Source organism: Rana temporaria, chromosome 2 (genome assembly GCF_905171775.1).
Source record: "Rana temporaria chromosome 2, aRanTem1.1, whole genome shotgun sequence".
NCBI classification, from domain to species: domain Eukaryota; kingdom Metazoa; phylum Chordata; class Amphibia; order Anura; family Ranidae; genus Rana; species Rana temporaria.
The window spans coordinates 173,173,943-173,188,490 of record NC_053490.1 but is presented as its reverse complement, the minus strand read 5'-3'; the positions used below and the strand labels follow the sequence as shown (position 1 = coordinate 173,188,490).

At 47.3% G+C, this 14,548-nt stretch overlaps 1 protein-coding gene across 2 annotated transcripts in view; it reads right to left on the bottom strand.

Moving 5' to 3' along the window:
* Nucleotides 1-14,548, bottom strand: part of NDFIP2 (Nedd4 family interacting protein 2) — a 138,114-nt gene that overhangs the window by 42,110 nt on the left and 81,456 nt on the right. For both annotated transcript variants that reach the window (XM_040341430.1, XM_040341431.1), the window contains one exon: nucleotides 7,081-7,205. In XM_040341430.1, coding sequence (XP_040197364.1) covers nucleotides 7,081-7,205 — 125 coding nt within the window. The remainder of the gene's footprint in view (nucleotides 1-7,080; nucleotides 7,206-14,548) is intronic.

Here is a 14,548-nt window from a genome sequence, read left to right as displayed (position 1 = left end):
CCAAACAAAACCTGTCTGCGCAAAAACTGAAGCAATACTGACACACAGTGGCCAAATAGATGTACAGCAACGCTGCCACAACAGCTAGCTAGAAGTATACTTAAAGTGCAACTATAGGCAGATAAGAAAGAAAAATATTCTTATCCAGTTATATATTTTATTAAATAAACCTAAACATATATTAAAAAAGGTACACAGTGTGTCTTAGGAAAAGCTTCTTATAATAATTTCCACAACCGTATTCAGTCTGGGAGAGGAAACGCAGCAATATAAACTAAATAGGCCTTTCTGCATCGCACTGTGCCGTAAATCTAATAAATGGAGTCTGCATCCGAATAAAAAAAAAATAAAAAAAAAACACGATGTTCACTAAAAGCTTATTTTTTTTATTCCAACTTAGCACAGGACACAAGATTAAGCTCTGACGCAATTTCCCGCTGTCCAGAAGGAAAGGCTTTAGAGCTTTAGTATCCTCTGGTAATCAAGAATAAAAGAGGAGGGGATTAAAGTCTCGTACCGCACGATAAAAAAAAAAAAAAAAAAAACGGGCGAACATTTTCGTCCAAAGAATTATCGTACGATTTTCGTATCGCGTGTACACAAAACTTTCAACAGCCGATTCCGAATTTTCACACGAAAAAAGGTACAAACTCAAAAAAAAAAAATTATGCAGGAAACAACGATTTTCGTTCAATGTGTACCGTTTGTTCGCACAATTTTCTTACAAGAAAAATCAGAAAAGACTGCGCTTGATTTTCTCAGTGTGTATCCTACATTACTAAAACTCATGCACACACAAGCTGATGCAGCTGTGAATATTAGCCAATCACCTTCTAGGTTTAAGCCTGCATTTACATAGGGCGGATTCGTTCTAGTGGGATCAAGACATGAGTTCCATAATACAATTTATTTTTATTTAATTTTGTATAGTGTATGGCCAGCATAAATCTTCCTCAGAGTAAGATTTTTTTATTTTTTTAGTGTGTTGAGACTGGCAACAAGCCTAGATTTGCACCTAGCCATACATATATAGATTTTCTTAGTTCAGCCTGCGGGCTAAATGACAGAAAACGATTAGATTCCTCTATCTCACAGGTGTCAAACACAAGGCCCGTGGGCTGAATCCGGCCCTCCAGGCCATGTCATGTGGCCCTCGCACTTCTCCTGCAGTTGTAGGAGAGCTCCAGCCCTCCTCCAGATCCTTACTTTATGCTTTAAAGCAATGCATCCAGCTTCTTCCCAGCAGCAGCATAAGGAAAGGGGGTACACTGTGATGTAAGGGAGAGTGGGGGACTCAACTTCTGATGGTGGGGTGGCTCGTGACATCTCATGTCAGCGCAGGGGATGCGCTGGACATCTAATCTTACAGATAAAACCGGCCCTTTTGAGAGCAATCATAATGCTGATGCAGCTCATGATTAAATTGAGTTTGACACCCCTGCTCTATCTGCACTAAATAGAATGGAGGGAAGAATCTCCCTGGCTGGCTATTGTATTAAGACGGCCACAGTGCCTGTGGGTGTCTGAATACCCACATTGTCACTGCTCCTTAGAGGATTCAGCCCTTGTTCACACTGGTGCAATTTGACATGCGATTTGACATGGCAAATTGGCAGAATTTGCTGTAAGATTAGAGTCCAGCACATCCCCTCCCTTGACATTAGATGTCACGAGCCACCCCACCATCAGAAGTTGAGTCCCCCACTCTCCCTTACATCACAGTGTATCCCCTTTCCTTATACTGCTGCTGGGAAGAAGCTGGATAAGGCACCGTCCTAATCAGTACGATGCCGCATCCGCGGCGCTGCACCAATTTCAAAAAGTAGTTTCTTTTCTACTTTTTTACGATTTCGGCATAGATGTCTCTGCATTCGCGGGAGTGAAATCGTGCGAGTTCAGATGAACTTGTACGGCTTCATTCCCGCAGCCCAGTGTGAACCTGAGCCCAGGCCGGGTTCACACTTGTCCGAAAAACGCTCCGACATTGGGAGCTCATGTCGCATGACGTGTGAAAATCAATGTTTCCCTAGGAGAGCCGTCTTAACTGGTCCGACGCAAGTCGGTCCGACTTTAAAAATGCTCCCTGTGCTACTTTGGTCCGACATTGATCCTACTTCAGCCCATTGAATATCATTGAAGTCGGACCAAAGTAGGAGCCTTGTCCTTACCATCCGACTTTTGACATCTGACATGTGATTACAGCAGCAGTAAAAAGAATTTACCTCACTCTGGGATTGTTTTGATTGGTCAAAGAACAAGTCAGACTATCACAAAGTCGGATCAAAGTAGTGTCCTGTTCATGAAAGTCGCATGGATGATTGACGGCCGGCCCTGGCACGTCACTCTCCCCGAAGACAGCCGGAGTAGGTCTCGGCTCTTCACGGCGCCTGCGCACAGGCTATGCGCACGCGTCGTGAAGACCAAGCCTATTTCGGCTATTTCCGGAGAAGCGTGACGCGCCAGAGCCGGCCGTCAATCATCCTCCGTCTCCATAGGCACGCCCATTCCCCGGTATCTTCAATCTACGAGAACAAGGTGAGTACGGGGGTAAAAAATTCGGGACAGGCATACTGTAGCTCGCGCTACAATGCCTGATTTTATGGTAAAATAAAAAAAATAAAAAAATTTTCGTCGATAGGGTGAACCCCCGCTTTAAGTTTGTCAGGCCTGGTAGTAACAATAGGGCCACCTATGGCTCAACATTTTAGCTTATTCAGACAAAATTGGTCAAAATGTAAAATGGTGTATAGCTATCCAGCCAAAGAGACATCATTTAGGCTTCTTTCCGGTCTCGACAACATCAAAATAAAGAAAAAGAAACTCTCGCTCTATTGTGCACTAAAAACGTCTTTTATTCCTACTTACACAGGACACAAAATAAAGTGCTATCGATTTTTCTTCTATACAGCGGGAATTGGCATCAGAGCTTAATCTTGTGTCCTGTGCGAACGTTGGATAAAAGAAAGAAGCTTTTAGTGAACAAAGCGTGTGTGTTTTTTCCTCTTCTGATAGGCTGGCTATCTATGGACCAACTTGGTGCAGGTGTTATATATACAAATAGAGTCCAACGATTGCAGGAGAGAGCACAGAAGTGACTGTTCTTTTCCCCACCTTGGCTGGCCTGTACCAATTTCACTATAGCATTGAAGTAAACGGTCGCAGGACTTGGCGGCCATGTCTGGGTTACAAAACCACAGCAACAGAAATACACATTTTTAAGGCAGGAAAGTCTGTCCACATAATCTGGATCCCAAGGACCCAATTCACCGCCGCCCCATAACAGGCCTAAACGTTCTCTCTAAGATAATGGAGAAAATAGTGGTACAACAGCTGCAACAGCATCTAGATACCCATAACCTACTGGATCCATTACAATCAGGCTTCCGTCCTGGACACGGGACAGAAACGGCCTTACTTAAAATATGGGACGACGCCCTCGAGGCCGCAGACGAAGGAGAATCTTGTCTCCTAATTCTGCTGGACCTAAGCGCAGCCTTTGACACGGTAGATCACAAACTGTTACTGATGCGACTAGCTTCGGTAGCAGGAGTTGCAGAAGGTGATTTACCATGGTTTTCTTCCTTTCTTGAAAACCGATCACAAACAGTTAAATTGGGTTCTTTCACGTCTGAGAGGCGCACGGTGTCATGTGGAGTCCCCCAAGGATCCCCCCTGTCACCGGTGCTTTTCAACATCTATCTTCGCCCTCTCTTTGATATTATCAGTAGCCAAGAACTACTCTATCACTCTTATGCAGACGATACGCAACTGTACTTGCGCATCGGCAACAAAAAGAATCATCATCCAAGTTTAGAGAAATGTCTTGCTTTGATTGACAACTGGATGACCAACAGCCATCTTAAACTCAACAGTTCTAAAACAGAACTCCTTGTGTTTCAGGCCAGCCGAAAGAGTCAAGTGGTAACAACTTGGACTCCACCGCCCATTCTGGGGCAAATCATCAACCCTAGCTCCAAAGTCAAAAGTCTCGGGGTCATCTTTGACACCTTCATGACAATGGACGCACAAATAGGGTCAGTAGTCAGCGGAGCGCACTATCTGTTGCGCCTACTACGCAGACTTATTCCATTTATCCCTAAAGAAGACGTAGCAGTCGTGGTGGGAACAATCATAAACTCCAGACTGGACTATGCCAATGCACTGTACCTCGGACTCCCAAAGTACCAAATCTCCCGTCTGCAAGTCGTTCAGAATACGGCCGCCAGACTTGTGACTGGGAAAAAAAAATGGGAATCAATCTCACCTTCGCTGAGAACCCTTCACTGGCTGCCAGTAAAAGACAGAATTGCATTTAAAGCACTCTGCCTGACACATAAGTGCATCCATGGGAAGGCTCCGCAATATCTTTGCGACAAGATAGAACCTCACAATTCGAATCGCGTTCTGCGATCCACCGACCAAAATCTGGTCAGGGTACCAAAAACTAAATACAAATCCAAAGGAGAAAGAAGGTTTGCTTTCCAGGGTCCTAGACTATGGAACGCTTTACCAACCAGCATTCGGTTGGAGGAAAACCACCTGATTTTCAGAAGACGGATCAAAACTCTGCTCTTTTGAGGTCATGAGTCACAAACAACTAGCGCCCAGAAGCGATTCAGTTCGCATGTGTTGCGCTCTATAAATTTTTTTTCATTCATTCATTCATTATACTGTATGCTTAAAATTAGTATTTATCTCTCATCCAGGAGTATTAAGTGAAAAGTTGCTTAGCTTTAAATACATACAATCAGAAAATCATATGAAAAATACTGCTTCGGTGCACTTCTAGTTCTGAGGGGAACTTCCAAGGAAAATAAAAAAAAACTGAGTTTTTGCGTGCACATGATTGGATGATAGAAATCAGCAGAGCTTCCCCTCAGATCTATAGCAACTGCACTTGCAGTACACTTGAAGTGCATAGTATATTTGCCTTTAGTACATCAACCTCTAATGCCACGTACACACGATCAGGCTTTTGTCCGGCCAAATTAAATCGGAATTCCGACGGAAAAAAATAGAACATGTTCTATATCTAAACTCCGATGGAATTCATTGTAATTTCCGATGAAAAAACTCAGATGGGGCTACACACGATCAGAAAATTTGATAAAAAAAAGTCCATCTGACTTTTTCCATCGGAAATTCCAATTATGTGTACGGGGCATAAGTGTCATTTCTGTCTGCTGCCTCCTTCCTCAGCATGAATCACTTCTGACACCAAGAGATATAAAAGGTGACAGGGAAGGAGCTCCAGCACACAGTCTGCGATCACCACCTCAGCTTTTATTGAGCTCTGCAGATTGTAACTTCAGCTCCTTGCCCTCTGATTTCTGAAAGCTCAGACAAGCTGTATACATTACGCATTTTGAAGGGCTGTAGAGAAGAGAGGGCTGCAGATAAACATGCACACCTTGTGTAGGAGGATTTGCTTCATCTCTGTGTATCACCTGAGTCTCTGTACTAGGTATATGTAATGGGTTTACAACTGTATTACTAGTTTATTTTATGACATCCATAATCTAATACGGTAGGTACAGAAGGCAAAAGGAAGGAAGCTGGCCATACATTCCTGTGAATTGGCTGAGATTCCGGCCATGGGTGACTCTGATGAATGAAAATTGAGTCGGGTGAAAAAACGTCCAGCAAACAGTGGCTTGCAGGCATCGAGCTCCAGTCACTTGTTTGTGTATTCTGACAGCTGCAGGTATTAGCGGTCAATAAACAATAACCGACAGCGGGAGATTCATCCATTCACGCCGGTTAGCATGGATGGGGGAATCACTGGATTTCTCTTGTTCAGTCTGCTTGGCCAAACGAGAGAAATATGAAGGCTGAAGTAGAGCATATGTACAAATGTGATAACTAATCAGACCATAGTGACAAAGAACACCAAAAGTTTGGGGTGCGAGAATGAGAAAATTTCACCTAATCACCCATTATATTTAATTTCGTATCACAGATTTAAAGTGGTAGTAAACTCTCGTTTCGCACGCTCTGAAGAAACAGTATACCTATGCCATTTCTTCAGAGATGTGTACCGTGACGAGCATGTGCACGGAAGTGGAGTCATCACAGCTGGTCCATTATGGCGGACGGAGTCCCTGAACCCGGAAGGAAGACCGGGTGAAGATGGAAGCGCCTGCATCAGTGACAGCGCGTTGCTGGAGGGCTTTGTTTCAAGGTCAGTTTCTCAGAATGTCCCCGCATACTAGCACATTATGATATTGTCTTGCAGGAGATAACTTTTTTCTCTTTCGTCCATGGACGGACATCGCTTCCTTATACTCTTGACTGTAGGTTATGTTCCGTCTGTTAGGGTCCTCTCTTAATAGACGGAACATAACCCTAAAGTCAAGAGTATAAGGAAGCGATGTCCGTCCATGGACGAAAGAGAAAAGGATTTTACAGTGAGTACAAAAATCCTATTTTTTACCTCCCATAAGACTTTATTACCGCTTTAGGGCACTACACATTGCCTATGTAGCTTGGTATGTGTACTTCAGTACCTCCCATAAAAAAACATCTTTGCTTGGATCTACATCGCAGGCCTCGTACACACCACCCAAGATGTCTGATGAAAACGGTCCGCGGACCGTTTTCATCGGACATGTCCGCTGGGCTCATTTGGTCTGATGTGTGTACACACCATCAGACCAAATTCCCCGCGGACAGGATACGCGGTGACGTGGCGGCGACGATGACGCCGTGACGTGCGCGCACCAGGAAGTTCAATGCTTCCACGCATGCGTCGAATCACTTTGAGGCATGCGTGGGATTTCGGGCCAGCAGACATGTCCGATGAGTCATACTGACCATGTACATGACCTGTCCGCTAGGCCGGGAAACTGTCCGGTCGGCCCTACACACGACCGAACATGTCCGCGGAAACTGGTCCGACGGACCAGTTTCAGCGGACATGTTCGGTCGTGTGTACAAGGCCTCAAGGCTATTACAACCATTCTTTAATATAATGTATAATTACAACAGAAAACTGTTTAGAAAAATCAATGAAAATACAAATTTAACTGCGCAACAGCAATGTGATTTCAAATGAAAAAACAGATGGGAAAATAAACTTACTCTGACAATTAAAATCCATTTGATCAGTGATAATCCAAAGCCACAGATTGCTCCATAGCGTCCAGCAATTGTGTTGGTTATGCAAAACGATAAACAGAATCCAATCCAGTTGAAAATGAAAGCCACTAAGAGAAAAAATAAAATAAAAATACAGATAAATATTATTAGTATGAAGGATTCCTTCAGAACATGGTTCACATACCTTGTTCCTATATATGTTTAATGTCCGGCAGGAAAATACAACTTAATGTTTTCAAAAGCATACTTACCATGGCACCTAAACAGAATAAAACAACCCAACAGAAGTGAACCCATGTTTTTCCAGTGTAGGCCTTTTTTAACATAGGTGGTTCCGTTTGGGTGGACTCCTATTGCTCAGCAGGATTCGCTCCATTGACCCACCCCCAGCAGGTGGATGACCCCTCTAATGCCCCATACACACAGCCAGGATTTCCGGTGGGAAAAAGTCCCAGTAGAGACATCGCCAACTCTCATTCCAAATCTAAGACTAGCAGTCAGAGGCTGCCTGCAGTGCCTGAGATGTCACACTGCAGATACAAAGCTAGGAGGTTGTAGGCACGTTCATAAACCGGAAAATATGCTGCTATTTTTACAGACAAAAATACATATTGTTAGTGCACTGCCTAGGCACAATTAAGGCTTCTAGATATTCTCTATAACAGGGGTGGGCAATTATTTTTTCGATGGGGCCACACGAGAAACTAAAAATATTTTGGAGGGCCGGGCCAAAAGGCTAAACTCAATACTGCATAAAATCAATTGTATTTCTTTATAAAAAGCAGTAAATATCATTGTTGGACAACTGGTACGAGTACTTGTTATAGACATGGCACAGGAGGGGGACAGAGGATGGGGACATGGCACAGGAGGGGGACAGAGGCTGGGGACATGGCACAGGAGGGGGACAGAGGCTGGGGACATGACACAGGAGGGGGACAGACGCTGGGGACATGACACAGGAGGGGGACAGACGCTGGGGACATGACACAGGAGGGGGACAGACGCTGGGGACATGACACAGGAGGGGGACAGACGCTGGGGACATGACACAGGAGGGGGACAGACGCTGGGAACATGGCACAGGAGGGGGACAGACGCTGGGGACATGACACAGGAGGGGGACAGACGCTGGGGACATGACACAGGAGGGGGACAGAGGCTGGGGACATGACACAGGAGGGGGACAGAGGCTGGGGACATGACACAGGAGGGGGACAGACGCTGGGGACATGGCACAGGAGGGGGACAGACGCTGGGGACATGACACAGGAGGGGGACAGACGCTGGGGACATGACACAGGAGGGGGACAGAGGCTGGGGACATGGCACAGAGGCTGCAAATAAATTATCATATCACTTCTTCACATCATCAGTATGCTGTGTCTTCCTCCTGTGCCCCTTTCACCTCTCCACAGATCTGACCTGTGGAGAGGTGAAAGGGGCACAGGAGGAGGACACAGCATACTGATGATGTCTAGGTAGGATAGCACTTCACACTCTGCTGCTGGACTGAGGAGGACTCACCAGACAAGGCCAGGGCAGTGGCACTGAGGGCAGGCAGCAGGCGTCGCGAGGAGTCCTACTCCAACAAAGAGAGTGGAGACCAGGGTCCACTCCAGGTCCGGGCACCAGCATGGCGGCTGGCCGACTGCTACAGTCAGTCAGTCGGGCGGGCAGAGCAGGCAGCCAGGCGCACTGGTCGGTCTCCGTCTGCCTTCACTCAGTCCACTCCGTCACAGTGGGGGTGCGTCTGCAGTGTGTCCACTACATCTGCTGCTGTGTGCTATCCCGCCGGTGCCGCTCTCCACAGAGTCCACACATTCTACGATGTTCCTCAGTTTCCCCGCGCTGCTCTTTTGAATAGGCTGGCAGCAGTGTTGTTAGCGCGAAAATGCGCTTTGATAATTGGCTGCGCGGTGGGTGGTGGTGGGCTGGGCGGTCAGAGAGGGCGAGGCTATGCATAATGTAGGAGGACTAGACGCTGCCTGCGCTGCGGCTCACATTCGGATCTTTTTATGGGCACATTTCCCTTATTACGGACTTTTACGAACAGGGAAAAAGTGCCTTTTATTTACGTACTGTCCGTAATTCTACGGACGGTTGGCAACTAGGGTTGTCCCGATACCACTTTTTTAGGTAAGTACAAGTACCGATACTTTTTTTTATGTACTCGCCGATACCGAATACCGATACTTTTTTTAAAATGTGTCCCCAAATGCAGCCATGTCCCCCGTATAGCAGCCATGTCCCCCGTACAGCAGCCATGTCCCCCGTACAGCAGCCATGTCCCCCGTACAGCAGCCATGTCCCCCGTACAGCAGCCATGTCCCCCGTACAGCAGCCATGTCCCCCGTACAGCAGCCATGTCCCCAGTATAGCAGCCATGTCCCCCGTACAGCAGCCATGTCCCCAGTACAGCAGCCATGTCCCCAGTACAGCAGCCATGTCCCCAGTACAGCAGCCATGTCCCCAGTACAGCAGCCATGTCCCCAGTACAGCAGCCATGTCCCCAGTACAGCAGCCATGTCCCCAGTACAGCAGCCATGTCCCCCTTACAGCAGCCATTGTCCCCCTTACAGCAGCCATTGTCCCCCATACAGCAGCCATTGTCCCCCATACAGCAGCCATTGTCCCCCGTACAGCAGCCATTGTCCCCCGTACAGCAGCCATTGTCCCCCGTACAGCAGCCATTGTCCCCCGTACAGCAGCCATTGTCCCCCGTACCTACTGTTATCACCGCGGCGGGGAACATTACAGACAGCGTTCGTTTGAACAGCTGTTTTCCCCGCTGCGCATAGACACTCCACCTTGGGCGGATCTGTCCAATCGCGAGCAAGGGGGAGTGTCTATGTGACTCCCCCTTGCTCGCGATTGGACAGATCCGTCCAAGGGGGGAGTGTCTATGCGCGGCGGGGAAAACAGCTGTTCAAAGGAACGCTGTCTGTAATGTTCCCCGCCGCGGTGATTAACGTGGCAGCGGCTTCGGCGGCGGCGGCGGGGGGGGAAGTATTCTATTTTAGTATCGGGGGTATTAGCGGGAGTACGAGTACTCCTGCTAATACTCGGTATCGGTCCCGATACCGATACTGGTATCGGTATCGGGACAACCCTATTGGCAACACTGCCCGGGGGCCGGAATAAAAGGTCCGCCGGGCCGTATACGGCCCGCGGGCCGTAGTTTGCCCAGGTCTGCTCTATAACATAGCAAATCTTTACTTTTTGAATTCAGGTGCACTGTAATGCCCCCTTCACATGGGTGGACCGATCAGGTCCACCTGTCAGATTTGTTTAGACAAACCCAAAGCGGACCATTCATTGCCCTCTATGGAGCAGCAGATATCAACAGATGTGTTTGGTGAAACCCGCTGACATTTGATCTGATCCTATCAGCTAAAGAAAGATGGATGGGGGATCTATTCCTCGTCCGTCTGGCACAGAGGTCTTCAAACTATGGCCCTCTAGTTGTTCAGGAACTACAATTCCCATCATGCCTAGTCATGTCTGTGAATGTCAGATTTTTACAATGCCTCATGGGAAGTGTAGTTCCACCACAGCTGGAGGGCCGTAGTTTGAAGATCCCTGGTCTTGCAGATCAGATCAGGTGACAGATAGATGGAAACAGACAGGCGGTTTGTTTGCACCCACAGAGGAAAGTTGGCTGTGTCCGTGTCTACTCTGCATAAGCGGAGCGGGCACGGACCTGTCATCTGCCTACTCAGCGGGGATCAGCAGACAAATTCCCAGCTGGACAGGTGAATCAACTTTCAGAGTCCGCCCCTTCTGAAAGGGGTATAAGTACAGTGGGTGGGGCCATGCAAACAATTAATTGGTGCCTTTGTATCTGGAAATCCATAAGTGCTGGTTTATGATACAACCTATATTTCCAGTCATTTATCCATACAGCTCTCTGGCTATATGACACTCGCCAGTGCACAGTGTGTGGGGGGGGGGGGATATTATGCACTAAAGAGGGGTTGAGGGATTCCCTACCGCTACTAATCCTTACATAGTATTGTACGTTATTCTCTTAAAGCGGAGGTTCACCCAAAAAACAAGTATATAACATTACATTTTGTATACCTCAAACATTTTTTTTGGGGGGGGGGTGTACATACTGTATTATCGCTATTTTTTACCTGGCTTCCGGGTATTAGCTCCCGCGGGAGTAGGCGTTCCTATGCAGTGGGGCAATGTCCTCTGGGACTTCGCCCAGACATGCCTGACAAAAACTTCCCCCCGGCGGATAAGGCGCGTCACGAGTTTCCGTAACTAGCCGAACTGCGAGTCGGCTCTATACAGCGCCTGCGCAGTCAGCTCTACACGGCTCCTAGTCAGTGCGCAGGCGCCGTATAGCGCCATATAGAGCTGACTCGCAGTTCAGGTCATTTTGGAAACTCGTGACACGCCTTATCCGCTGGGGGGAAGTTTTTGTCAGGCACGTCAATCATCTGGGCGAAGTCCCAGAGGACATTGCGCCACTGCATAGGAACGCCTACTCCCACGGGAGCTAGTACCCAGAAGCCAGGTGAAAAATAGCAATAATACCGTATGTACACCCCCAAAAAACAAACAGCATACTGTACATGTTTGAGGTATACAGAATGTAATGTTATATACTTGTTTTTTGGGTGAACCTCCGCTTTAAGTGATGTTTACACCTAAACTGTAAATCCAGCTTCTTTTATTATCTAATGACGGTATCTAATCTGATGAAGCTAAATTTGAAATGCTAAAGAAGCAAGCACTTCATCCCAGAATCATCTAATACATTTATTTTAATTACTGCATAGACTAAAAACAACACGCTTTATATGCGACTCAAGAATAAATTAAAGAAGCATCTCCAGCAAAAGCTTAAATCAATATAATCAGTTAAGGAGTAAATGACAGTCATGAAGTCGTTTGCTCATGCTACAAATGTAATGAGAAGATTGCCACTTGACAAAGAAAAGTGGCTAAAGCGTTCTTAGCTTTTGCTCAATAGGTCAGGAATGGATTCCAATTAGAGTTACTGCGCTCACAGCTTCCTTCCTCCCAATACTAGCACTATTAGAGTGCAGTTTACTACTACATATAATCATACATTTCACTCAAGCCTCAAGTCTTTTCTAATGCAAAATGTAAAGCTATACGAGTATTTATTGTTTTCATTAGAAGACACAGTTTTACTCTGGACAAGTTAGTGGCATTCTGTGTATCAGGGGATGTAGACCAAGTGAGAAAAACGGTGCTAGCACCCAGCCCTTCCTTTCTGCTGGATTATTATTAGGGTTGTCCCGATACCACTTTTTTAGGACCGAGTACGAGTACCGATACTTTTTTTCAAGTAGTCGCCGATACCGAATACCGATACTTTTTTTTAAATGTGTCCCCAAATGCAGCGATGTCCCCCCACATATGCAGCCATTGTCTCCCCCCATGCAGCCATTGTCTCCCCCCATGCAGCCATTGTCACCCCCCATGCAGCCATTGTCACCCCCCATGCAGCCATTGTCACCCCCCATCCAGCCATTGTCACCCCCCATGCAGCCATTGTCACCCCCCATGCAGCCATTGTCACCCCCCATCCAGCGTCTCCCCCCATGCAGCCATTGTCACCCCCCATCCAGCCATGTCTCCCCCCATGCAGCCATTGTCTCCCCCCATCCAGCGTCTCCCCCCATCCAGCGTCTCCCCCCATGCAGCCATTGTCTCCCCCCCCATCCAGCGTCTCCCCCCATCCAGCGTCTCCCCCCCATGTATCCAGCGTCTCCCCCCCATGTATCCAGCGTCTCCCCCCATCCAGCGTCTCCCCCCCATGTATCCAGCGTCTCCCCCCCATGTATCCAGCGTCTCCCCCCATCCAGCGTCTCCCCCCCATGTATCCAGCGTCTCCCCCCATCCAGCGTCTCCCCCCCATGTATCCAGCGTCTCCCCCCCATGTATCCAGCGTCTCCCCCCATCCAGCGTCTCCCCCCCATGTATCCAGCGTCTCCCCCCATGCAGCCATGTCCCACTTACCTGCATCCCCGCTGCCGCCGACTGTGTAATATGCCGGGAACATTACAACTTTGAATCGCTGTAATGATTGGCACTGCGTATAGACACTCCCCCTCGCTCGGGATTGGACAGTTCACCCGAGCGAGGGGGAGTGTCTATGCGCGGAGCCAATCATTACAGCTATTCAAAGCTGTAATGTTCCCGGCGTATGACACAGTCGGCGGCAGCGGGGATGCGGCGAATGGCGACGGGATGCGGCTTCACGGCGACGGCGGCGGGGGGGGCAAGTATTCTATTTGGGTATCGGGGGTATTTGCGGGAGTACGAGTACTCCCGCAAATACTCGGACTCGGTCCCGATACCGATACTAGTATCGGTATCGGGACAACCCTAATTATTATACTCCCCTGGAGCAGCGATCAGTCTCATTTCTCCTATTAGGGGATTAGACTGGCATAGCAATAAAAGCACATGCTCTGGTCAATTTAGAAGTACATTTTAACCACTTCAGCCCTGGAAGGTTTTACCCACTTCCTGACCAGGTCATTTTTTGCGATACGGCATTGAGTGTCTTTAACCGACAATTGTGCGGTCATGCGATGCTGTACCCAAATAAAATTGATCTGCTTTTTTTCCCCCCCACACAGAGCTTTCTTTTGGTGGCATTTGATCACCTCTGCAATTTTTATTTTTTTGCGCTATAAACAAAAAAAAGAGCAGCAATTTTGAATTAAAAAAAACAACATTCCTTACTTTCTGCTATAAAACATTCTCAATAAAAAATAAAACAAGGAAAAAAAAAATCACATTTCTTCATCAGTATATGCCAATATGTACTCTGCTACATATTTTTGGTAAAATAAATATCCCAATAAGCGTTTATTGATTGGTTTGCGCAAAAGTTATCGCGTCTACAAACTATGGGTTAGGTTTATGTAATTTTTAGTCTATTTTTTTATTTTTACTAGTAATGCCAGCGATCTGCGATTTTTAGCGGGACTGCGACATTGTGGCGGACAAATCTGGCCTGAAGTGACACTTTTTGGGGACCAGTGACACCAATACAATGATCAGTACTAAATGCACTGATCCCTGTATAAATGACACTGGCAGGGAAGGGGTTAACACTAGGGGGCCAACAAGGAGTAAAGTGTGTCTTTCCAACTGTGGGGGGGGGGGGGAGTGTTACACTGGAGGAAAACAGAGATCGTGTTTGAGCTTAGCTAAAACAGAAGATCTCTCTTTTCCTCACTGATCAGTGAGGTGCTTTGTTTACATAGGTACACCTCTGCTCCGTGTCTCCTGTGAACGATTGGCAGGTCGCCATCACAGCCACCGGACCTGCTGATTGGCTCCCGCCGTGTCCAATCACAGCCTACTTACAGGTGAGAGATTTTACACAGCCGGGCCGCAGTATATGTATAGTGGGTGGTCCGGAAGCGGTTAAAAGAAGTTGCACATAGGCCGG